Genomic DNA, 26,427 nt, shown 5'->3' with positions numbered 1-26,427 from the left:
CATTTTAACAAAATAAAGTGGTGAAATTTTCAATCCAAAATGCACTTTAGGCAGTAACCGACTTTCTGTGCTATTCTGAAAATAATTTCTTAAGCTCGGTACAAAATATACCTGGAGCTATAGACATAAAAAGCATTTGAGCATTGATAGTGATGAATAGAGGCGTCCGATTCTTGTTATTCCTATACCGATACCCGATATTTTATACAAAAATATCATGCTACAATAACAAATGACGTCAGTAATATGATCAAACATGCACAAGTTAGGAAATTAAAATTAGGTATTTTTTCCTGGTTATTCGGTCACAATTTGCTACAAAAGTTTGGCATCAACTATATGTACAGATTTTTTGACAAATTTAACTTTGTTTTGGATCGCAAATCATATCAGGCACCCGTAGGAAGGTGTTTTGAATTTTTTTTTTTTCAAATTTCTCCAGCGGTTTCCCAAATTTTGCAACTTTTTGGTATTTAAATGAAACACTTGCGGTCTTTTAAAACTACTTAGCGGTCACCCAAACCAAACCTTAAAAAAAAACCTGGGAAGGAACACGGTGAACTAGTAAATCGAAGATTGGCCTTAACAGCAGTTACCAGGGTGCTAATTGATGTGTGCCACCCGATAAAAGAAAACGAGTAGGCACACTTCGACATTAAATATTTTCTTCGACCAAACGTTTTCAGTACATTGTGCCGTTCAAATATTAACTTAGCACCTGGCCATGAAAGGTATATCATTTGGAGGGTTGTGGTCACAATATTTGCAACGCAAACACGACGGATTTGAGTTGCCTACGGAAAGTCGCACCCGAGTTGACGGATTATTTACTCGCCGGGTTGAGATATGACATGTGCAAATCGTTAAAGAAATGTTAGATGCATGATATCATGTTTTTTAAATACTTTTTGTAAATTAATTTGGCGTTTTTGAAGCAAGGGTGGAAAATTCTTGCCCAACAGTATATTATTTTCGCCCGCCCAATATTGTTTAATTCTATTATTCTAATACTTTTAGGGTTTCGTATAGTTTTTTCGTACCACCGAAATCCTGAAAAACCTACTGAATAATAAATATAAATTGTTCTTTTAGGAATAAATCGTATGAAATGTAATTGGCGTTGTTGATTCAGGGTGGTTCTAACCAATATTATTTTGTCACTCGCAGAATACGGTTTTATTTAGTGATTAAAACAACTTTTTTTTGGTTTTGGGCCAGCTTTTGTACTGTGTACGATTTAAAACAAAACATCCTACAATATACAACAGGCAAGGTATTTTTTTAGCTCTTGAGTTACTAGCCTACACTACAGCATGTGGCCCACAGACAATAGGTAAATAATATTGTAGCCCCACATGCTAACAATCTTGGTTAAATCCTGGGTTAAGCTAAGCTAAAACAACAGTTATTTTTGCCTACTTTTAAAAACCAAGTTGGCTCTTTTTTGTTTAGTGTATTACATTCGCAACGGAAAAAGGCTTCGTGTTTATGAATGCCATCAGCTGTTGTAAATTAAGTGCACTTTAGTCACGGTTTTCAAATAGCTTGAATTGACTCGAATCTTTTCGACAAATGACTTTGAAATAAAAAAAAATTATTACGCATTTTACACCACAAAACTGAGCTATTTATCTTAAGTTTGCTACTAATTTTAAAGTTTAACGTTCAAATGTTTTTTACAAGGACTTGAAAATTGACTTACTCTAATAATGATATGACTGGGACTGTTTCTTTATTCAAAATTACTTGACTTTGGACAGCTCTTTCAATAATGACTTGTTTACAACACTGATGAATAGTATCATAAATATTTTTTTGATTAAATTGCCACCACAAACAGCTCCTAATTTTAACTTTTCTTGTAGCCAATTTTTGTGGCCTGAATCTCTAACAGAAAACAAAGCCTTTCAACTGGTTCAAATCCAAAACTGTGTGGAAGCTTTTTAAACAAAACAAACGTGGTGATTCACATGAGAGTGTTCATTCACAAAATCGACGGTGATCATGAAAAGGTGAAAAAAGTGCGAAAAACGAATTTGCATGAACTGTGCGAAACTCTAACGGATAAATCTATGACAACAACAAAGCTAAAATAACGGCTAAACAAAAGCTACACATTTAATCAATCGCAACAAACAGGAGTGTACTACGGCCACATTGATTTTCAACGAAAAAGTACAAATGTTGATAATTTAGTAAAAACGTCATGCATAGAAGGTGTACAGCTGGTAAATTTAAATTTTTAGGTAGATTTATGTACTGCAAACCGCTGCAGAAATAGGGATATAACAAGATTTGTTACAGAGCACAGAAAATCAAATCGCGTATTATAATAATCAATAAAAAAAAATACAATAGATAATAAATCTAAAACTAGCGCTGTGGCCTTTTTATATGGGCGTTGAGTTTTACAGTTTTCTGAAAGTTATATTTTTTTACAAAAACTAAATATATAGATTGCGTTTAAGAACAATGACGTACATTCTAGAGTGACGTCGTAATTTTGATGACGTGCAGACGACCACCGATGTCGGCAATTACGACTGTGTCGTCATCGGCGTTGACGCAACAATGGGTGATTGATGACGGTGCCATGTAGTATCCGACCTGAAAACAAAAGATTGATTGAACCAAATAAAAAACAAAACAAATAACAAACGCGAAACATAAATGCAGTGGTTAAATTTTGTATTTAGATATAGCCAGGGTTGCCATACCATGCTTATTTCTAAGATTTGTTTGGGTGCAGTGTCTTAGAAAACACGATTGCGCTTATTTCTAAGAAACGTGCTTATTTTAGAGTTGTGGGCTTTGTCTTATTTTAGTTTCTAAAAGTTTCTAAAAGTGTTTTTTATCAATTATTTCACTTTGACAGAGGTGTGAAAAACTTTATTTATTTATATATGAGTTTTTTGACCCAGATTGTAAAACAATGCATTATTATTACATAATAACAATGGATTGTGAAAGTAGTAAGCTGGTAATCACTTTTACGCGTTCATAAAGCGATATTGTGCAGAGCTACAGGCTTAGACAACCATGGACCAGGGAGGGATTAAGGTTTACATGGACGTGGGGCTGTATGGTAATCAGAGGCCTATTGGAGTGTTTTCATTCTGTTTATTGTTCCAACCACAGTTCACATTAAATAACATTGCTTTATTTATTTTTCAAACTAATTCATCATGTTTTTTAGCTTTAGACCAGAGGCGTGCATCATACGGCCCGCGGGCCACAGCACGGCCCGCGAGACCTATTTACGTGGCCCGCACAGACTTCGTCAAGTAGCCCATTGTTTTTTAAAAATTTTCACTGTTTAAGAAGTTATTTGTAACGGAATAATTGGCATTTATCAATTTGTATTACGTCACACTGTCCGAACCTCCAATATTGCGTCATAGTGTGCATTGTAGTAAAACTGCCTTGTTTTGCTGGCAAAAAAGAAAGGTTGATTATTATAGGTGGAAATTCAAGCAAGATGTAGTTTGCCTGCTTTGTCAAAACGTTATATCAGTAATAAAAGAGTATAATTTCTAAGGGACACCATAGTTAAAAACACTCTGCTAATTATGATAGCGTTGTAGGTCAATTGCGGGTTGATAAAATGCTGCAATTGAAAAGTCTTTGAGCAAACAACAAGAGGTATTTCATTGTTATAAGAAAGACGTTGAGCTTGTTATAAAACTGGGCTGGCTATAAGTTATCGACAGCAATTGCCAAAAAAGGAAAGCCTGTTCAAGACAAAATTCAGAATCAGCTCACAGATGAGCACTTGTTAAGTGATCTTCGAGTTGGCACTTCTGCCAAAACTAACAAGATCTCTGGTGAGAAAAGATATCACACATCTCATTAATCGCTTAAGGAGTAACTTGATTCTACACGGTTTTCCAATAAAAAAATTGTCTAAAATATATATCTGTTGTTCGATTGTCCGGCCCGCACCACCAACATAATTATACATTATAGCCCTCTGCGATAAACAGTTGCACGCCCCTGCTTTAGACAAAGCAAAGCTTGTCTTCGCATTGTATTGTGAACTTAACGGACACAAGATTATGTTCACAAAATAAACACTATGTAAATTTTACTCTAAGAAATTAAAATAGTTTGGCACCAGCGGTTATATCTGTAGACAGATTTTATCTTAATTTTTTTTTAGATAGATAACTTCGGTTGGTCATGTTACGTTGTTGTGGTGGGCCTTGGGCTTCACCCTTCTTATGTCGGCCCATAGTGGTCACTGCTCAGTACAACTTGCCTAAGTCGTTGTCAATTTGTTATGTGTGACTCTTGTGAACTAAAAAAGCTTTAACTGTAGCGTGATTTACATAGTATATAATTAGTAATAGATAACATTTTATAAACGCCCTTAATGCTGGTTTGGCGCCGCCTGGTCTCTTAATAAAAGGTTTTACCAACTTCGATCAAATAAACGCATTATTTTCACGCTTCGTGGGATTAAGCTACGTTTTGCGCATACAAAAATAGGTGTTTTAGGTTTATATTTTATTTTATAACGTTATTTCTGAAAGCTTGGATATCACCCCCGAAGTCCTGGATCTGTCCCTGATCTTTAGTAGCGTGCTTATTTTTTGGTGTAGCGTGCTTATTTTTTGGTCTGAGCAGATGGTAACCCTGGATATAGCCCTTGAAGTTTTAAATTTATGTTTTATGAATGCAAATTATTGGTCATTCTTCTGTTGTCTATTAAATATTTGATTGCAGGTGAAACCTTCATGAAAAAAAAATTGTAATTTAAAGCCAACGAGCTAACGACAATAAAACATCAAGCAATTGTCTAAAGAAAGACAAATTTCAACTAAAAAACGATTGTCATTCAATTAGACATTTAAAAGTTTGAATTAACAGGCCGGTATGGCCGGAGGTCGTGAGTTCGAACCTCACTGCAGGCTATAGTTATTTTTCGAGCCTGCCTTGATCTTTGTTTAGTCTTTGTTTAGTTGCATCATTTAATCGACAGGTTCGGTTATCTCGGCGATGGCTTTCGGTGTACCAATTATAATAACATTAACTTTTAATCACCCTAAAAATCAGGTCTCCATATACCGCCCACAACATCTTTGCAATACAATGTATTAAAATAAACAAATTAGGCTTTATTAATTTCGTAAAGAACCGTAACACTTAAATAAAGTTTCCATTTAACAAACCTGTTTGAAATTATCTTTTCTCCACACCTTGACCATACGATCGAAAGAAGTAGTGACCACATATTGACGCCAGGAATTGATGGAAGTGATTTTATCAGCGTGGATCTAAAAAAAGTACATAGAAGAGAATGGTTAAAAATTACAGCACACCATGAATATTAATTAACTATATACAAATTTACAGAAAAGAAAAAATACAATTACAGCATAGAACATAGCATAAATACATATACATTTACAGCACAGCAAATAGAAAATTACAGCATAAAAAATACCTTTAATTATATATAAAAATATGCTTTGTTTAGAAACTCAAACCATTGAAAGTAGATTACACTAGCAAAACATTAATATAAATAAAGGTTTGTCTCCCAAGAAATACTGTACCCTTCTTAAGGTTTTCTTAAGGGGGTAAATGTTTCCGAGATTGTCTCCAAATGCAAGTGCACTCCCTTCGTCAATAAAATTCATGCAGGAGATAAATGCGCCAGAAGCGCAAGCAACAACATCTGGAAAAAATGGTTGATAACCGTATTTGTTTTATTCGAAAATTGAAAACAATTTGCACTTTGCATTTCACTGTTGTCGAGCGTTTCATACAACCGTGCTTCATCAGGTCAAACCTTAAGCACGGTTGCGCGAAAGCTTGTCAACAATCATTAAACACAACTTGTTAAAAGTGCCACTTGTTTTCAGATTTAAAAAAGGTTTATTTTAATTCGAAGAGCAACAATGTTAAACGTAGATAAATATTTATCTACCTATAATTCAAAATACCTCAAACAATCCAGTTACTCTGTGCTATAATAATACTTATTTTACATTTGTAAAACTTTAAATTTTTTTACAATTTATTTGTACAGATAAACAGATGATGCCATTTTTTTAAATGGCGAAATTGCATATTTACATTAAAAGTTTTAGACCTTGTTAACAGATTTATTTTCACAGTGCACTTCTTAAGCTATTACAAGGGCTTTTAGGTATTTTTTATGAATGAAAGTGCTTTAACTGATTTTGGTTTTTGAATTGAATTGACATTGCTCACAAAAAAGTAGAACACATACTTGGGCCAGACGGTGAGATAGCCTGGTCTGTGAGAAGTTGGTCGTTGACATACAAAGAAAACCACGAGACCTTTGCGGTTTCACTGTAAGAAAAGAAAAATTCAAACAAAATATAAAGGAAAAATACCACTGATTATTTGTTGTCATATTTAGGCTACGTAAAAAAAAGCACAAACACAAAACAAATTGCGTACTAATTAGGTATACAAATACAAAAAAGGGAGCATTTATGCAAATTCGTTTATTCCTAAAAAGCTAAGCCGGTTATCTTCATCTAGAGCTCCTTATTTCAACAGTTTAATTGTAGGAAAATATACAGTACACTTTATTCAATGTAGAACAATGCAATTCTAGAAGATATTGTTACGTCACGTACCTTTTTTGTCTTGTTTTTGGCAGCTGGAATTTTAGGTTCTTTTTCAATGTCAGTTCCCAGGATTTTCCATCCGAAGTGGCACATGTGAGCAAACTGTCCTTGCAATGAAGTAGAGTCACGGCACTGCTCAGATCAGCCTTGTCCAGTTCTCTGTGAAACGACATAAGTTTTTTTTTGTAATTCACCGTTGACAACCTTTCGCTTGGTTATCCACCCAAATCTTTCAGACAGATGACTCTTCCACTACAAATATTGCTTTCTGTGTAATATTGCATGGGGGAAGGGGTAGTAACTAGTAACGTACATGGAACTTAGGAAACTGCGCTGCTGATGGTCGAAACATGATTCTACTAAAATCAGTCGCAAATATTTCACGGTCTTTGTTTAGTTTTTTGCGTGAAGTAATGACATCCCTATTCAGTAACGTCAGACTAAAGATATTAGAATTCCCTAAGTTCAATTTCGGAAACCTTAGTGTTGGATTTCTGGATACCCACCTGAATTGCTAACATAATAGGAATGCCATTGAAAAGTGTTAACCTTGCTCAATGTAAGTATTTTATGGCCGATTTAATTGTGTACTATAAGCATTCTACTACTTTCGGTCAAAGGTGTTGTATGCCTTTACATTAGGTTTTGCCGCAAACCAGGGTAATTTAAATATCGAGATCACGTGTAACCCCAAAAACTCTTTAATGTTTTAATATATCTTACATCGATTAGCCACATTTATCTTTAAACTTAAAGGTGTTTTCTATTGATTATACTTTAAAATATCGCCACAAACAATTAAATAAATGTTTAGATAAAGTAGTAGGACTGTCTACAGCTAGTAATCAAATCGTGTAAAAAAATGTTATTTTAAATCAAAGTTTACTTAAAGCAGAGAATTCGCTCACATGAGTTCATTGCTGTCCGTCTTCGCTTGCCATGTTTTGACAAAACCGTCGAACGAAGAAGTGGCCAAGAAAATGTTGGCGCCGACTTGGCCGATGACTGAAATTCCAGAGAGTTGTTTGGTGTGAGCCTGAAAGCACACAGAGTTACACACTTTTTTTTAATTGGTTTCGTTCTCAATATACCAGTGTTGTAAACAAGTCATTTAAAAGTGACTTGAGTCCCAGTCAAGTCGTTTGTAAAATAACTTAATTCCAACTCAAATCTTTTTGACCCAGTCAAAGTCATCAGTTGCGCAAGCCAAGTCCCAGTCAGGTCATAATCAGAGCAAGTCAACTTTAAGCCATGTCCTTGTCATAAAAATAAAATATTAAACTATTAGATGGTTAAACTCGTACGATTTTATAAGCAATAACTGAACTAAACAATAAGAAAAACAACGTCCAGCAAGAAAATTGTTTTATGTGCAAATTTTGATAAATAGCTCAATTTTCTAAAAAACTACCTAAAAAAACACTTTATTGCAACCCAAGTCATTTACCCGAACCAAAGTCAAGTCGAGTCATTTTTCCCATTTGACTTAAGTCAGGTCAAAGTCTTTGGAAATCAGTGATTTAAGTGTACTTTAGTGAAGTCAATAACTTAAGTCATTACAACACTGCAATATACCCCGATTGCAGTGTTTCCTCTATTTTTTACCACGTGCACAAGTGCCTATAACTTTGCGCGAGAGCCACAATCAGTGGGCAAAGTCCACAAATTATCAAACGTAAAAGTGACCAAATTTTTTAAACTTTACTGAAGTAAAAGTGGGACACTTCCGCATAAATATGTGCTTAGCGGGAACACTGCCCCTAAATACATATATTAGTAATTACCTTTACTAAGTTATCGTATACATGAAATTCTTTTGTGAATAGACAAGACAATGTAAAGTAATCAGTGTGCCTCGAAATTTTAAGGATGTAGCGTTTTTTGTTTTAGAAATGACAAGGCAAGCAATACGCAAGACTTGAATGCACATTGCCAATTTAAAAATGATTATATCAAGACAGTTGCGTATTTCCCTGTCACGTAAAAGTTATAAAAATTTGGTTATGAAGAAAGTGTGCTGCGAATAATTTGGTGATATTTTTATTATCTTGCAAAATTGACCTATAGTTTATCAAGTGAGGCAAGACGAAAAATGTGACTCTAGACAATAATAAACATTAACAAATGTAAGCGTTAAATGCTCAGTTTACATTTCAAAAGAAAAAAAAAAGAATCCCAGACCAACCTTAGTAGAACAAACAAGCAACAATCCGCTTGGTACGTTTGACCAGACTTTAATGATTCCATCCATACAACCAGATGCAACGTACTTGCCGGTTCGGACCATTGCAGTAATCTCTTTTTCATGACTGCAAAAATGTCATTGCGGATTTAAGGTTAAGAAATAACAGCACAAATGCCTTGGAAACTTATTAGCAGAGGTTATAATATACGAAACGTTTTTTTATGTTAAGTATATCTAGAAATGCGAGGTTTCGTATGATATTAAGTATTTTTCTCACTAACATCAAGTCACCGTTAAAAAAAAAAAATTTTTTTTGACCTATGAGGAGTGCATTAATTTAAAAAAAATGCATTGCTGTATAAAGTACTGCATCAGTGGCTTGGTCGTTGATCACTTGATTTTAATGTCTTACTTAGAGGATATTTGTTCATTCGATTTAGACTTACATATTTTTGACAAATTAACGTGCAAATTTTACAAAGTTTTGACTTTTTTTGTCGAGTCAATCACCCTACGGCCTACAGGTAACGTTTCACAACAATCAATATAAACAAAAAGCACAACAAATAAAAACAGGTAACAAGTTTTTTACCCAATAAAGTTGCCCTTGTTAGGACTTTGTTCTTGTGGAAGGTTCCAGAAGTTGATGACGCCATCCCGACCACAAGAAAATATCTTGCTTGCGTTGTGACGTACCGAGGTTATTACGTCAGTGTGGCCAGTGATTTGCGCCACATTCTCACTCTTAAAATAACGTTAAAATCAAGTAAGACACAGAATTTATATCAGGCATTAAGGTCACTGACAAAAACAGTTTACTTTTTTTTGTAAATACAAAACAAAACTATCGAAAGCTTTTTATGTGACAGCAAGACCAACTTTACTTTTATTTCCTATTTTCGGTTTTACACCCTTAATCACAACCTAGTTTTTTAATGGTAAAAGAGAAAATAGGTTTTCGTCAAATTTTTCTCGATAAAATAGGACATAATGATACAAATCACTTTTCTGACTGCGTACAACTTTGGGCGTTTTTCTGACCTGCGTACCAAAAAAAATTTTTGTGTTTTTCAAATCCTATAAAATAATCGAAAAAACTCGCTCCATAGCGCCACAGATTTTTATCCCAGGTTGAATGTAATAGAAGTAGGAATATAACTTATTCCGCATAAGAGCTGAAAACTGCTAACATACAACCAGGGAAGCCTTTTGCCTATTAATTTATAGGTTTAGACCTTTTTTTACTTGCTTTTTTAATTGACCTACCTCTAATGGATTCCACATTTGTACGGTTGCACTCTGCGCAGTAATAACCACTATTGAATCCACTTTTTCCAAACCAAGGGCGTTTTTCTTCCTGGTTTTCTGCAAAACGGCGGCGTCGTGTTCCTTTTTCCAGTTTTCATATTCGACCTGGTCATCCCAATCTGACAACAAAGATATGTTATACTTATCTGAAAGAAATGAGCAGTTTTGATAAAAATTTAAACCTATAATAGTAACAAATCTAAAAATAGTTTCCATTCTTAGAAAAGTGTATAATGAATAAAAAATTGACAAGCTATTAAAAAATCCAAAAAATAGTTTATTTCTTAAAAGATAGACATAGTTTTTTTTCTCTACACCCGAACAACTTAGTAGCATAACACATTATACTGGTTTTCGGTATTTGAACCATTATCACCCAAATAAAATTCTGACAAACAGTTATTAATAGCTATATTTAATGAAATTTGATTTGCTTAAAATAAAAAAAACAACTAAAAACACCCAATACAGCTTTGTAATATGCTGCAAATGAAAGCAACCGCTTTAGCATTCGCGAATGTTAGAGCACTTTTATTACAAAAATGCGATAATAGTGGCGTAAAAAGTATTTTTAACGAGATCTTTGTTGTTACTCTTTTCAAAATTTTGATTAGGCACCTTTTTTTCTTCAAAGCAATTATGTTAATATGCTGTTCGATAAGTAAAGGTCCATTGCTAATTTTTAAGAGTTGACAATAGATCCAGTATTTCATTACGAAAATTATGAAGGCGAAAAAATTATAGCTATTTTTTAAACGACATAAGTTGTTACCTATTTTCAAAATTTGGATTAGGTACAGTTCCACCTTAAGCAATTGTGTTAAGCTGCTGTTCGGTAAAAAAAAAGTTCTATTTTGGTAATTTTTGGGCATTCGCAACAGTTCCAGCCTTTCATCACGAAAATGCGATAATGGTGGCAAAAAAAGTTTTTTTAACGAAATCATCAAGATATTACTTTTTCGAAAATTGGGATTACGTACAGTTCCACTTCAAAGCAATTGTGTCACTGTTCGATTCCCAACGGTTTATTGGTAAATTTTAGTGTATTTTTTTCGTCCCAAAGCTCATAACTTGCCGTGAAATTGTAGTTCGTCTGTCGGATCTTCGCTCTCCTTTTCAACTTCCATCAATTTCACCGCAACGTCGCTTGCGTTTACTTGGCCACCGCACTCGATCGAAGAAATCTGAACTCCGCTTTGAGACCAGAGCAGCATCTTTCCGGCCTTATCGGTAGAAACCACGAAATCGTGCGCGAAGTTGAGGCTGGTTAGGAAGCCCTGGTGACCGGAGAACTGATGAAGTAGCTGGCCCTGGGACCACAGCTTAACGCTGCAGTCGTTGGAGCCCGTCGCCTGTGTAATAAGTGTAAAGTAATTGTCGAGTCAGGTTATTTGTGATAAACAGGGTTATTCTTGAATGTAAAACTGAGATAACGGACCGATGGACTTAAAGTAGACTTCTAGACTTTTTTTAGCTTTTAAAATTAAGTTAGAATTAGAGCATTTGAGTTTTGTCGCATTAGTTTAGAATTAGAATTGATCATTTGAGTTTTCTCAACTTAGAAATAGAGTTAGAATTACCGAATTCTTAAAACAACGAATTTAAACTAAAATTTATTTTAATTATTATTAACGACAAATTTAATTTAAATCGCATCGCCAAGTGTGAGGTCATTTTCAAGCCGATTCAGGTTATTTGAGTTAAACAGGGTTATTCTGGAAGGTAAAATTGAGTCAAGAGGCCGATGGGCTTCAAAGCAGACTTGGATAACTAGATTTATTTTAGCTTTTCAAAATTAAATTAGAATTAGAATTAGAGCATTTGAGTTTTCTCAAATTAGACTATTATTAGAATTACCGAATTCTTAATTTGGACTAAAATTTCTTTCAATTATCTGCAACCAATTTATTTAAATCGCAAATTATTTTACCAAGAATGTTATTGGTTTACATTTTTTTTACGTTTTGGCATAACCTATGGAGGCCGTCGCCTGTGCCTTAAGTGTACTGTAAAGTAATTGTCGTGTCGAGTCAGGAAATTTGTGATAAACGGGGATATTCTTAAAAGTAAAACTGAGTCAGGGGATCAGTGAGATTAAAGGGCGACGTTTGGCTTGTGGGTTTCTGCATTTGTGGCCTGATGAAACTACAAGAAATGAAAAGCGAGAAAGATTACTTAAAAGGTGGTGGCGGCATCTGTAAACTTATAACGTTGCGAAAATTCCATGCGAAAATTCGCAATACTTCGTAATACAGTTAAATTTCTTTCCAAAATTAATATCGAATGCATTTACTTCTAATTCAAACAGAGTTTTTATTTCACAGTGGCGTATAAACCTTCGAAACAACACCTTATAGTTACAAACTTCGCCTTCCACACACGGAAAATTGACACGAGTTTAAGAATTACTGAGCAACTATATTATTTCACATATTATTGCCTAGATGTTAAAATATTTTCATAAAATGTTTGCAGAAATCGCCCGTTACAACGAGGCACTATAAAAAGCTCACCTTTACCACTGTAGGAGTCACATTTTTAGCAAACCAAACCAAGTTTTGTGCATACAATTAAGTAAGCAAAATAGTAACCCTTAACTTACAACAACGTTGGTTGAGGAGTAAGCACAGCAAGTAATCCAGTCCATGTGTGCCTTGTCGTGTACAAAGTGGGGTGACAAGTTAGATTTTCTCACGATGTACAGGTTTGGCGTTTTCCAGTAGACCAGAGATTTATCCTTCCCACCTGTTTTCCAAAAAAAACATTAATTGCACAAAAAATACGTAACGGCCTTGCTATTGTTAACCTTTTAGTGTTTTATTTTATTAAACACTGCTCCTATAGTGGCGTTTTGCCTCGAGCAGAAACGTGTCTCATTCGTGTCCTTCATTTCAGGCGAGACTTTGTTAGTGTTATCAGCTGTGTTTTAGTGCTGTGCAACTATAAGTTTCATATTTATTTTTTGTTAATTTTTAGTGTTGGTAAATTTGATAATATTAAATTCAATCTATTTAAATAAGAAACTAAGTTTTGTAACCACCATTGTGTTTATTGACTGCTTACTGATAAAGACTCGGGTAGTCATCAACTTTTAGTTAAGATTTAATGCAGTGCCACAAGCTAAAAAATAACCTTTATGAGGGGTCGTTGTAAATTGGAAAAATTATCTAGCAAGGGTAGATATGCGTGTGTCCAGTAAGGAAAGAGATCTCGCTAACAAGTTGTGTTTAAAACATTATACAACCGCAACAATGTTTTAAGAAATATATTGTAATGTGCAGAACTGTGTTTCAGGAGAGTACGATAAGAGTTGCTGGGAACCAGCTGATAAAATGCAAAGAGTTAGATAATGCCTTGAATTAAAAAAAGAAAAGTGGAAAAGTAAGAATATCAAAGCCCATATACAAGTTTTTTTCAACACTATTATTTAAAATAAATAAAGATACATTTGAAACCTTAAAAATGATGCCTACTTCTGTATCAGCTTTAAAATTCTTACTAAACCTCCAACCATTGTGCTCTAAAACTGGAATAATAGATAGAGATTTAATTTTAGGGGGCCATAAAACTTGCTGAAGACTCAATCCAATATACTCTTACAAAGATTTTCAGGTTTTACCTGACACCATAAAGCTTCCAATACCATTGAAAGCAAGGCATGTTGGCGTCGCTGTGTGCGACCTTAGTATATAGTTCGGAACTAACTCGTCACTGGTTTTAAGCAAACGACACCAAAGTAAAATGGTCAAGTCCTCTGAAGCGGACGCGAGGAACTTCCCGTTGCTAGCCAAGGCCACAACCGCACCTGAAAGGAAACAGATTTGATCAAAAAAGGATCTTGATAGTTCAGGACAGCATGGTAGAATGCTGGCGACTTGGCGACTATGTCGGCCGGAGAATGAGCCAGAAAACCGAAGAAATTGGGAAAAAAAAAAAAAAAAAGTTTTACTTTAGTATACCCCATATATATGTATTTGTTTATGTCACAACAAATTTTACTGTTTGTTAACTAATTTAATTCATAAGAGCCTTGTTCATCGCCTAAACATGGAAAGGTTGAGATCTTAGGCGAACACATAATTTAAGGCTAGGGACGCGACCAAAAAAACGAAGAGAATTTAGGCCAAAAACGCTTGTCGCCAGAAATCTGGCAAGATTCTGTCAGCCTGGTTCAGGACAGTTTCACTGTATTGTGTACACTATGCACGGATCGGTAATAGCTTGATAATATAAAAAGTCAAAAAGGTCGAGTAGATCGACATTATCTTGATTGAGACGTTTCGATACGAACTTGCATGATACTACTTGACCTTTTTGGCTTTGAAAGTCATTATCACTGTTTTGTTGCACAAACCACTTTTAACTTTAGTTTTACTAATACAATAAAACAGCGTCATTTCTTGGATTTTTTTCATTTTTTTGCTGAAATTAGAAATATACTCTACTTAATCTTAGCAGTTGATCATTACACTTTTGGCTGTATTTACATAAATATTTTTTTTAAGTGCATAATGTTAGCTTTGAGCACTTTTTAATGCACAAACATGAAAAAGGTTAAATATTTTTCCCATTTTTCCAAACAAAAACGGCTGCGGGCTTTAACCCCATTTTGTTAAATTTCTTGTAAAATCATCATACTTCGGTTTTGTAGTGTTTTGGTCACTTAGTACACTAAATATTTCGGTTTTTAAATACACTAAACGGCAAAATATATTAAAAAAATTAAAAACAGCAAATAAAATGCGTGCAAGGTATTGCTTTTATGGTGGCTATTCCACTGTCAATTTGGAACTTCTCATCAAGCCAAGAATAGTTTTGTTAATAGGTAAGTTAGTTTAATTACCTTTGTGTGCTTCAAGCTTGTTTAGTGTTTTGAGAGTTGTGGGACAAAACACATTTATCATCCGATCATCGGAACCAGTCAAAATAACTTCCACTGTCTCACTTGATCCTCGTATTTCGAATTCCACAAACAAAATGCACCTAAATACAGTGTAATCTGTGTTAGCGTTCACAAAATACTTTAATTTGGGTAAATTTTGTTGTCTAAACACAAAAATTAGGTCAGATTTTGAAAAGAAAAAACAGATTCCGTGTCCCAAAGAGAAACACAGTTATGTTTTACATTTTGTAATTTAAAAAAATTCCCGAAAATATTAAGTAACAGTTACCAAGCCAAGGTTTTTTTGAAAAAAAAACATATTTTTCAAAGTTCATATTATATATATAGTTTCCATAATTATCTTGCACTGTCAATAAAGGGTGTTTAGGTACCTGACTTGACCATCGTGTACATTGCTTGACCCAACGACTTCATTTGTAACAGTATTAAAAATGGATAATTGGCCATTGTCGTATCCAACCGCCAATTTGGAGTGATCCTCAAAAAAGGTGCAGCATAAAGACTCCACCTTATAAAGCAAACACATTTCAGATAAGTTTCATTGATCAAGTTTTAGTTTCGTTGATGAAAATAATTTACTATTAAAACTCTGCAATCCCACAATACTATTCTGGCTAATTAGAAAATACAGCAGGGCGGAACAGAAATTAAACCACAATCATACATAATTGTCTAAGGTTGAGTTTATCCAATATGAAACATAAGCCGGTTTAGGTGTACTATCAAATAATGTACTTTGTATCTGGTTTAGAAGAACTGCAGTATAACCCCGTGGTTTTCTGTGTCGGTGACTTTAATTTTGCCACAACAGCCTTTTCTAAAATATAATATTATGTTATACTATATTTACAACATATACTGCTTGAAAAAACCTGAAGATATGTTAACATACAGTTTGAAAGAACTTAGAAATATGTTAGAGCATGCCGTTGTCAATGTTTTAAAAAGCTGCTATTGTCAGTTTGCACACAGTACAATTTTTAAGTTACAAGGATCCATACAATTCATTATTAGGTTATTAGTTACTTTCATAGGCGCCGAAAGTGGGTAGGCAGAGTGTTTTTAGGCGCCCTGGTTTCTCATAGGGCGTCAAAACGTCCTGGAATTCGACCAATTTATCAATAACTATACGTCAAATAATTTCTGTAGCGCCGTCTTGGTTAGCCAAAACTGTTTAAAACTTTCCTGAATTACCATACAGACAGGATTCCATAGAATCCCAAACTTTGTATTTTATGCAATTAGATTTCAAATTATTGTTAAGTTTGGCCGAAAGGTGCGAAAATAAGGTTTTAAAAGGTGAAATTGGTTGAGTGATAATAGGAAAAAAATTTTAAATAAAAAGCAATTTTGCACTGCCTAGAAAATAACGCCCTTGAATTTCGAAAGTTGGGCGCCTATGGTTGCTTTACTGACCTCTTCGGTGCTAGATTCAAAGGTGGCAATCTTCTTTCCCAGGCTTGATTTCCAAATTTCAATTACCCCATCCGAAAGATTGCCTTTGCTATTTCCAGCACTGATAACATAATCGAGATCGGAAAGATATTGAATTGAGCTGACTACGGTGTTGGTTCCCATGGTCCCAATAAGGTGGCCAGTGGCTGAAGACCAAATGTTGACTCCAACCGTATTTAACGACACCGAGAAGATGTAATCCCCGTTGGTTGAGTACTTTAGAGTTGTTACCTGCAAAAAAGTGCTGACAATTAGGAAACATAAAAATATATAGTTGATATAGGTTTTAATAGAAAGATATTTTTTTGCAAAAGTTTTAAAAAAATTCCTAATTTTTATGTACCCAAATTTTTTAAAATAATTTTGTAAATCATGGCAATAGAAAACTGTTACACAAGGACCACGCAGTTCTAAATAAGTTTTAATTCAATTAAATAAAAAACAGGGTAAAATTTGTTTGGTTAATAAAAAATCTTAGCATTGAATACCAATAAGAGTACCACTTAAAATCATCAGCAGTAAGAACGTAACAACAAAATTTTAACACTTGATTTCAAGTTATATGTGTCCAATTTACACCATGTAAACAATTAGTAAAATCACGAAATAAATGTTGCCATAAACTTCTGCCTTAACCGTAGTTATAGCAAATTAGCAGGTGGACAGGGTTAACATAAAAATGAGCTGACCCAAATTCCAGGTGCAAATACGAAATCATTTTTGGCTACGTATCAATTACCGAATTTCTGCTGCCGCGCATCACGGCAATTCTCTTCAGAACGACAAAGTCACAGACTTGAATATACAAAAAAAAAACAGTTACACAAGAATCACGCAGGTCTGTATAGGTTTTAATTTAATTGAATAAAAAAGCGGGAAAATTTGTTTGGTGAATAAAAAATCTTAGCATTGAATACCAATAAAATCATCAACGAAATCATAAGCAGAAAAAAACTTTTTCTTGTTATCAGCCTGTATATTATCAAATTACACAATGTACAGATGTAGCAAATTATTAAATAAAAGTTGGAACAAACTTCTACCTAAACCGTAGTTATAGCAAATTAGGAGCTGACCCCAAAATTTGGGTGCAAGCACGGGCGTCATTTTTGGCTATATCAATTACCGAATTTCTGCTACCGCGCATCACGGCAATTCTCTTCAGTTCGACGAAGTCCCAGACTTGAATCGTAGAGTTCCACATTCCAAGAGCAAGGTGCCGTTGATGGGGGTGGGCCTCCACGCAGCTGGGCGTCATTTTCTCCAGGTCGATCGAGCGGGTCGGGCTCGGACCGATCGGTTGTTGCTCCTTGTTGGCGGATACTTGCCATATGTGCACTTGACGATCGAGCCCGGTGCTCAGAATGTAGGCGAAGTTTGCGTGGAGGGCCAGGCCGGTCAAGGATTTTCTGTGCGCGTTGATTTCGGAGATCAAATAGCCGTCTAGATAAGAAAGATAGTTGTGAAATTTAGTGAATATCTAAGATCGTGCAGAGGCCGATAAAACTAACTACATTTCATTTTTCCAAGTTCTTTAAAAAGCCATTAAAAAAACATGATTTGAAACTGCAAACTTAAAAGCTACGTTTGTAAAAATATCATGTTAACAAACCAATTTAAAAAAAGAACAGGAAAACGATTTAATTTAGTGATTATCGAAGACCTGGCAAAGGCAAGTAAAATTGGAAAAACATAACGAATTTTGTAAAGAAAACACTGTATTACTATTCAAGGGTGCAATTTTAAAAACTACGTTTTCGATACCATATATACCGTTGTCTAAACCAATTTCAAAATTGGGATCTGCCAAAAAAATAAGTTTGAAACGAGTTGTCACTTTGGAACACGATACAAGTACTTAGTTATTTAAAAATAATTATTATAATCGAACAATTAAATAATTATTATTTATCTAACGTTTTGGCTTTAACATTTTTTATTGTAATTGTTACTGATAAAAGCCTATGGCTAAAGTTAAACCAATTAAAACATAAACTAAAAACATTGCCAGTAGAAAGCAAACTATAATGTCTCACACCTTCGTCATTCCAGACCATAATCTTTCCATTTACGTGGCCGGTAACAACAAGGTTGTCAGTGACGTACAATACTTCCTTAATGGCTGACGTAGCGTTGAACACTTGACGTCGTTCTCCCGTACTTGCGTCAAATGCAATGAGAATTCCTTTGTCCGAGCCACAAGCCAGTTTTTGATTGCTGCAACACATCAATATAATGATAGGGGGTTGACAGTTTCTATCCACTCATATGTTAGTATATTATCCCGAGTAAACCAGGATTAGGTATTTTTCAAAGTAATATATATTTTGCCTATACTGCTATCGTCAGTTCCTTAATTCCGATATATCATTCAAGCATTCGAATTGAGGAACTAACGATGCCAGTATAGGATAATGTATATTCCTTTAAATATTGTCTGACCCTAGTTTTTCGGGTTTTCAAACTTTGAGTTTGATTGTTAGTATACGCGTGAGCGGAACAGTGACCGAAAAGCAGAAATCTGCTGCAAATGATTTTGGACTCCATCAAGATACGCCCTTTAATACAAGTATTAAAGATGTTCAATAATATCGGACGGAGCCAATAGCCGATACCATGTGATATTCGGCGTCGTTTCGATATCAAAATAATACAGGAATTTAGGCCATAATTTGCGATTCATCGCAAAAATTTTACCTTGAAAGTTATGTTTATTAACAAAATAGTAGGCCACCAACTGGTGGTAACTAAACGTCTAACGCTAAACCAAATTTGGCGTAATAACCTCTAATTTTTTGTTTGAATTGATGTATTTTGCTACATCTACATCAAATGGTATTATATCGGATTGCGATACTATTTGGAGTCAATATCGGGTATCGCAACAGTAATAAATGTCAAGTCTTGGATATCCCTAGCAAGTACTGTGATTATTACTTAAAATCGATTTTAAAAAAAGTTTGTGGCCAAAGAACGAAGCTCAATGAATTATATTGAAAATAAAGCTTGATGTAGAAAATATGGTATGAGTTTACTTGGGGGATACAGCCAGGCAAGTTGGTTGCATTGTTGACATGTCTTTCAGCACTCTTGTGTTTTCCATGCTCAAAGGGGGTTTGCACACGGGCTTGAAGAACACGTGATTGTCACCCTTGTCAGGCCCTGAAAATTGACACCACAAATAAAACCAATACGAATGTAAAAAAAAACAGATAAAAAGCAAATGAGTTAATGAAACGAAATGAATATCAAAAATATATTTTAGCAACAGAAACTAGCCTTGTGGGTCTAAAATTATTTTTTTTTTACATTCTTAAAAATAATAAACATTATTTTTTCGAAAAAAAAAACATTTCGAATATAAAAAGTTTCGAAAAAAATAATTGTAGAAACAATAATATTAACTACATTTTTTACTGCAATAACTTTAGCTAAGGTGTAACTGTGAAAAAGTCTCAACATGCTTTATAATTAAACAATTGCATACCCATGTTAACAGAATCCTTTTGCTGGATCATCCAGTCCAGATCGTGATCACACAAAGACTGGTATATCATTGTTGGATGTTCTTCAATGAGTGATAGGGAAGGGGCCAGGCAAGATTTCAACATTCTTAAAGTGTCGCTGCACAAAAAAAACGATTTTTAAAGTTCAATGTTTGTTGGGTTATAGTTTTCTGTTCATTACCCGGGTCAGTGAAAATGGTGCTCAGATATTTATAATAAATCAAAATAACAGCAGAAGTGGAATCTTAACTAAAAAGGTTTTTAAGAAAGAAGCTGTTTGCCAAACTAATTTAATTAAATACAAAACCAATAGTTACATATGTGTACCCATCACGCAGCTATCTAAGTAATTTGACTCGATTGGCAATAAATCATGAAGCAATTCAACTTGGAAAAATAGATTTATTAATCCTGACCCTGAGACCACCCGAACCCAAACTACCTTAAAAATAATGCAATTTTTAATAATTCCATGACCGCTGTGCGAAAACTCCAAACTCAAAAGACAGTCACTAAAGATGGAATGCCATATTCATCAATCTAATTTAAAGACATTTAAAGACTTTTCCAACAAAATTCGTAGTTTTTTTTAAGACCTTAAATTGAATGGTTCGAGGTTTTTTTAACATACTTCAAAAATAAAACAGTATGAATGTCTTGTTGAACACAACTAAAAATAGTTGTTCAATTGTTTTTTCTACTGGCAGTTTCCAAACACATGACTTAAGCGGCATATAATATAAATTAAAAGGCTATTCAAAGACTTTGGAATAAAACAAGGGTTTTTAAAATAATTGTAATGTGCAAATCAATTAAAAAACATTTTCAAAGATTCAAATACTTGGAGGCAACCGTAATACATTTTCTATGTCTGAAGCACCCCGACACCCCCTAGGAACAGTTCTCGGACCCCTGGTTAAGAAACCCAGCAGGGGTGATTTTGGCTTGTTGCTCAGTTAAATGTAAACTCACAAATGGCATTATTTTACTGTGTTATTAGTTCCCTGTAAAAAATAAAATTACAGTGGTTGTGGCCAGGTTTTTTTTTAAGGTTTGGTTTGGGTGACCGCTAAGTAGTTTTAAGAGACCGCAAGTTTTTCATTTAAATACCAAAATGTTGCAAATCAAAAATTTGGGAAACCGCTGGAGAAATTTGGGGGAAAAACACTGGTTGTGGTATTTAAGAAATTCTAAAAGGACTTGTGAGAATTGTTTGGTGAGTTGAAAGGGGTGCAGTATATTGTTGCCCGGGCGGAAGAAGTTCTGCTGTTAAGGGTGTTGGTATACGTAACTTGAACGAATCGTTCAAACAGGCACATTTAAATATGTTTTGACTTTTTCGTTGCATACTATTTAACTGAAAATATGAAAACAGAGAGAAAGTTACCAATTAAAGTATTGATCGTTTTCCACAAGTTCAAAATCGCCTCCCAACTGCCAAGATAACTTTGCGAAACATTTCGATTCAACAAACTTAAAAGAGCAAAGCAGGTCGACCAGAAATGAAGAGTCGCCTGTGAAAAGAATTATGCAACTTTTTAAGTAGGCAAAACTGCCGTAACTGTAATGTAACTAAATTAACAAAATAATAGTGATTTGGAAAATATTAATATATAGAGTGAACAGTCAGTTAAAATTTTATTTTTTTCTGTTTTTATTAATTGTTTGGGTTATCTACTTTGAAGATAGCGCAACTACAATCTCCTTGTAAAAAAAACGTTAGCAATTCTAAAATAATACCGGTATAACCCCCACCAAATGTCTGCCATAATTGGAATGTCACTAAAATTACACAATCAAATTAATTTTAAAAAGATTTAATAAACATTCATTTAAAAAATGAGTTTTGCCTTATTTTAACTATTTTTTTTTGGTTGACCTGAATTTACAAAACTTATACGTACAGAATCATTTCACATAACCATCTGATAAATCACAAGAAAGACCAGCTATCTCCTAACCTAAGGTGATTTTTTACCTGACATTTTTATGTGGTACGGAAGTAGGGCCAATGAGAAATCACTCGAGGAAAAATGTTGCCGGCTGGCGAGCGAAGATAGATGCATAAAGGCTAGAAGCTCGTGACAAGCTTCCTGCCTACGGTTGTCAGTCGACAGGTACCTACCAGAGATTGATCACTTAAAATAGGGCCTCTGCAATGTTGGTTTAAATACTTGCCTGGTCAGATTAGGCTTTGTTTCAAAACCAAATATCAAAATATGAAAATCCCAATCGCCGTTAATACACGGCAGGCTTGGCAAGTCGTAATATTGTCTTTTTTTAATGAATTGCCTGGCATGTTTACTTGCTTGCGTATTTTAATACAAATCGGTTATTTTACAAAGTTACCAAAATGTGACGCCTAAATATCATCGAGGCAAATATTTTGAGAATTAGCATTCAAACCAACACCGCAGAAATCAGACATAATTACAGCAACCGTATACTTCGACTTTTTCATGTTATGTAATATTTACTAGGCTAATTAGGTGGCACTATATAACGACAAATTGTATTGGAATCTTGACAAGCTTGTGCACATTAGGTATAAAATTTGTCTTTATTAAATACAATTTGTCTTTATATATAAAGATCAAATACAATTTGTCTTTATATAATACCACCTATTTACCCTATTTAAAATTAGACAAATACGGCCATTTACAAGATTGGTAATATTTACTGTACACAGATTATAGTTTGTTTATATATAAGCTATTGCTGCCAGGCATAATATCAAGTTTGTAGAGCTCTTCTGGCAAATGTAACTTTTATTCCGACGTTTCGACGTCCTATACAGGTCGTCCTCATCAAATTTTTTTTCTTTTTTTTCCTTTGTTTATCGTGCACCGTACTAGTCGCATTCAGTGTTATTTACCCTGATGAAGACGACCTGTATAGGACGTCGAAACTTCGGAATAAAAATTACATTTGCCAGAAGAGCTCTACAAACTTGATAAAGTATTTTTATATTTGCCATAGTGCGCAGAAATGGCTCAATTTACGTTCACGAATAGATTTTATCAAAGTTTAACGTTCAAGATTTTTATACAATATTATATAAACACACAAACACCAAATGGAAGACTATTTTATATTGTGTTGAGAATGCATGCAAATTACCTATTAAACACCGCATCAGCATATATTTCATGATTGAAATATATCTTTCCACCTTCCTCTGTCGATTTAAACAGGAATCCACCGAGAAGGTGAAGAACTTGACAAAACACAGATCTTTCTAATTCCGAATTGGAGAATATCCTAAAACAAAAAAGTGCAAAGTTAAAAAAACAAACAAATTAAACAAAATTGATACTGTGCTAAACTTCATTATAAACAAACTTATTTGCTTAAATATATCTTGTAACAAATATAAATGTGGTTTTAAATCCATAACCTCAGTCAAAAATGTATTTTGCCTGCCATATGGTAATTAACAATTTGTTACCGATAAAACCAAACATAGATTAAGCTCTTAGAAGGTAAAATTATATTAGAGCAGGAAAGTCTGATAATATCTGATCGTAGCCAGCCGATACCAGATGCCAAGTGTTAGTATTGGTACTCGTCCGATACTAGGGCGGTCTCGGTGCCGATACGATCCTAATTTAAAATAGTTTTTAACCATGATTTGTCCCTATACAGCAATTTCTACTTTGAAAGGTTTATTATGTAGAAAACAATAGGTTAACAACTGATGGTAATTAAACTGACAAAAATTATGGAATTTTTTGTCAGAATAACCTGAGAAAAAAAATTCCTTGAAAGTTTGTAATTAAACTAGTTTGTTTGTTTAAGCAGTAATGACGTCATTGAAATCGCATCGGATCGCGATGGTTTTTGTTAAAAATATAGGGAATCGTAATCGGATTAAAATGTCAAGTATGGAACACTCCTACTTCAGATTGGTATATCGTTTGATTAAAGTCATAGACAAAATTTTCATTTAGGCGCCCACCTGTTTCCTTGGCATAATACTTGGTAAAGAAACTCCTCTTGAATTCCGCCAGGAGAACAATATATGACGGAGAGGAACATCGCAATTAGCGAGGATTTGCCCAAGAACCTTTCCAGTTTGTGGAGCCAGAACTGTAGCAGCTCTGTGAGTGTGTGCGGCATCTTGTAAAGCTCCTCGTCTAGAGTTGAAAAGTCAGCAAACATCCTGAAACGAAAAAGTGATTATAAATTATTTCATCTTTGTTGTTTTTTATCATTTTTTTTTCAAGTTTGCGACACGTGTATCAGGCTTTAACTAGTGGACTGTGGGGCATTTTAATGTAGGCCATGCACCTTATACCACGGTATTTAAAAACTTGATGGTAAAAATTGACAAACCTGAATCAACAACCTGGTTAAACATGCATTTAATTTTTTTATGCAACTTGGTATAGCCAAGCGTTACCGTGGCGATCGCTCCTACCTTTTTTGATGTTTTGCCCCCCAAAAAAATATATAAAGCGCATTTTTGGGTAAAACCTTACTTATTCCTGGCCAATTATTTTCTGATAGTTTACCACTATAAATTGGATGTTTGTTACAATACGTTACACAGGGTTGCCACACAATTTTATGAAAGAAATTCAAACGCATTTAAAAGGCTTTTCAAAGAAAATTTGCAGGTTTTCCACGACCTAAAATGTGTCACTTTTATTAATACCAAAACAGTATAAACGCCATGGTAAACGCATTTTAAAAAGCATGTTAACGACACTTTAAAAAAGCACATAACTTAAGCTGGACATAAAATAAATAAGACTTTTGAGAAAACATTGTTTTTTTTAACATTCAATAATAAAATTATATTAAAGACATTCAAAGACTGTGGTAACCTGTTGGCAACTCAAACAATGTGCTTACCTTATGTAGTCGCAGGCAGTTTTCAGGTACAGGGGATTCGAAGAACCTTTCTTCAAGAGCAAAGATCTCAGCTGATTGTTGAAATAATTTTCGTCAAGGGATTTACTGAATGCAGATAACAAGCTTCGAACAACCATAGCTGACTCCCTAAAGAACCATTAAAAAAAACAATTGGTACAGGAACACAGAGAATTTAATATTTAATTTGAAACTGAAAATTTGTGTCTTTTAATGTGTGCTCCTTGATGAAATAACGGACTTCAACGAAAATATTTTCTAATAAACACAAACAAGTTTATTGACAATTATTGGTTATTTAACACACTTACGCCTAATAATGTAATAATGCACAAGGGGTGTCCGATAGTATCGGACCAGAATCTACACTTGATGTCGATTTATAGTATCGGTATTAGTTCGATACAAGGCTAGTATCGGTACCGATTCGATACCAACTTCATTTGAAGTTTGATCAATGATTTGCGATTTAACACAGCGATTTTAAGTTGACATGTATAAACTAAAAATAGTAGGGTAGCAATTGAAGGTAACTAAACTTAGTAATACTAGAGCAGATTTTGGTTTAATAACCAGGTACAAAATACGGTTAAACGTTTTTATTTCTTTTAGTTTGCTTTTTTGAGCACAGTAATGACGTACTTTTGTACCGTATCGGACCACGATACGTTAGTCCAACATATCGGGTATGGTAATCGGAATAAATCGCCAATGTGTCGGAAATCCCTACTTTGCCTTGTATTTAAGTGAAGTTACAATATGTTTGATGAGTATTACCTTCCATTCAACTGTGGTACTTTAACAAACACAACTTCTTCGTGCTGTTGTTGTAGGAAATAGTGAGCATTGCTTTTCTCTGTGCACGTCACGACTAGAACAACGCCTGGTGGCAGTTTGGCCGGTAACCACTGGAAATAAACACAAACATTAGATTTCTACATTTGCTTTTGGGGTGTTATTACAAAAAACAAAATGTGTTTCTTTGCAATAAAACAAAAAATTGTAATCCATAATAATTTACATTCTTTTTTTTTATACGACATTTATTTAAAAACTTTTAAGAAGTGAACTTTCTTAAATAGGTCTAGCGGTGTTCTACAGTCAATACGGTCCACTTATACAATATATATATATATTAGGGTTGTTCAAAAAAACACTTTTTTGTCAAATTTCAGTGGGAAAAAAAATTGTCCTCCCCCTAAAACATTTTTTTTCTTCTATTTTTGCATTGCTTTGCAATTGAATAGCCATAAATAAACATGTTTTGCAGTAAAAAAGTGAATAGTCATGGTACAAATGTCACATTTCAACAACATTTGTTAGGCTGTTTTTTACGAAAAATGGCTTTTTAGCACATTTTTTAAACTTTAGATAAGTAATTGATATAATTGTGTGAAGACTAAATGCACTATTTTATTAATTTGATGTCATGTATGCTGCATCTACTTTATTTTAAAATTTTAAGCCATTTTTCATACATAACAGCCTAACAAATATTGTTGAAATGTGACATTTGTACCATGACTACTCACTTTTTTAATGCAAAACAGGTTTATTTATGGCTATTCGATTGCAAAGCAATGGAAA

The 26,427-nt window shown here is 34.1% G+C and overlaps 1 protein-coding gene across 1 annotated transcript in view; it reads right to left on the bottom strand.

Annotated features, from left to right (window-relative positions):
• Nucleotides 1-1,999: 1,999 nt before the first annotated feature.
• LOC146145673 (telomerase protein component 1-like) overlaps nt 2,000-26,427 on the bottom strand; it is a 42,219-nt gene continuing 17,791 nt past the window's right edge. The window contains exons 24-48 of the mRNA XM_083390647.1: nt 25,618-25,748; nt 24,823-24,969; nt 23,924-24,127; nt 23,086-23,226; nt 21,941-22,083; nt 21,350-21,476; nt 19,944-20,080; nt 19,492-19,618; nt 18,495-18,673; nt 17,583-17,899; nt 16,418-16,687; nt 15,373-15,509; nt 14,942-15,081; nt 13,718-13,903; nt 12,701-12,843; nt 11,174-11,450; nt 10,057-10,217; nt 9,383-9,534; nt 8,791-8,914; nt 7,514-7,641; nt 6,615-6,764; nt 6,239-6,321; nt 5,559-5,680; nt 5,172-5,276; nt 2,000-2,607 (exon numbers count right to left, since the gene is read on the bottom strand). Of these exons, the coding sequence (XP_083246773.1) occupies nt 2,485-2,607; nt 5,172-5,276; nt 5,559-5,680; nt 6,239-6,321; nt 6,615-6,764; nt 7,514-7,641; nt 8,791-8,914; nt 9,383-9,534; nt 10,057-10,217; nt 11,174-11,450; nt 12,701-12,843; nt 13,718-13,903; nt 14,942-15,081; nt 15,373-15,509; nt 16,418-16,687; nt 17,583-17,899; nt 18,495-18,673; nt 19,492-19,618; nt 19,944-20,080; nt 21,350-21,476; nt 21,941-22,083; nt 23,086-23,226; nt 23,924-24,127; nt 24,823-24,969; nt 25,618-25,748 (3,954 nt within the window). The 3' untranslated portion in view covers nt 2,000-2,484. The remainder of the gene's footprint in view (nt 2,608-5,171; nt 5,277-5,558; nt 5,681-6,238; nt 6,322-6,614; nt 6,765-7,513; nt 7,642-8,790; nt 8,915-9,382; nt 9,535-10,056; nt 10,218-11,173; nt 11,451-12,700; nt 12,844-13,717; nt 13,904-14,941; nt 15,082-15,372; nt 15,510-16,417; nt 16,688-17,582; nt 17,900-18,494; nt 18,674-19,491; nt 19,619-19,943; nt 20,081-21,349; nt 21,477-21,940; nt 22,084-23,085; nt 23,227-23,923; nt 24,128-24,822; nt 24,970-25,617; nt 25,749-26,427) is intronic.

This window comes from Ascidiella aspersa, chromosome 5, assembly GCF_963924565.1.
Source record: "Ascidiella aspersa chromosome 5, kaAscAspe10.2, whole genome shotgun sequence".
Classification (NCBI taxonomy): domain Eukaryota; kingdom Metazoa; phylum Chordata; class Ascidiacea; order Phlebobranchia; family Ascidiidae; genus Ascidiella; species Ascidiella aspersa.
Note: the sequence above shows the minus strand (reverse complement) of the source record. Positions and strands in the feature narration are given on the sequence as shown.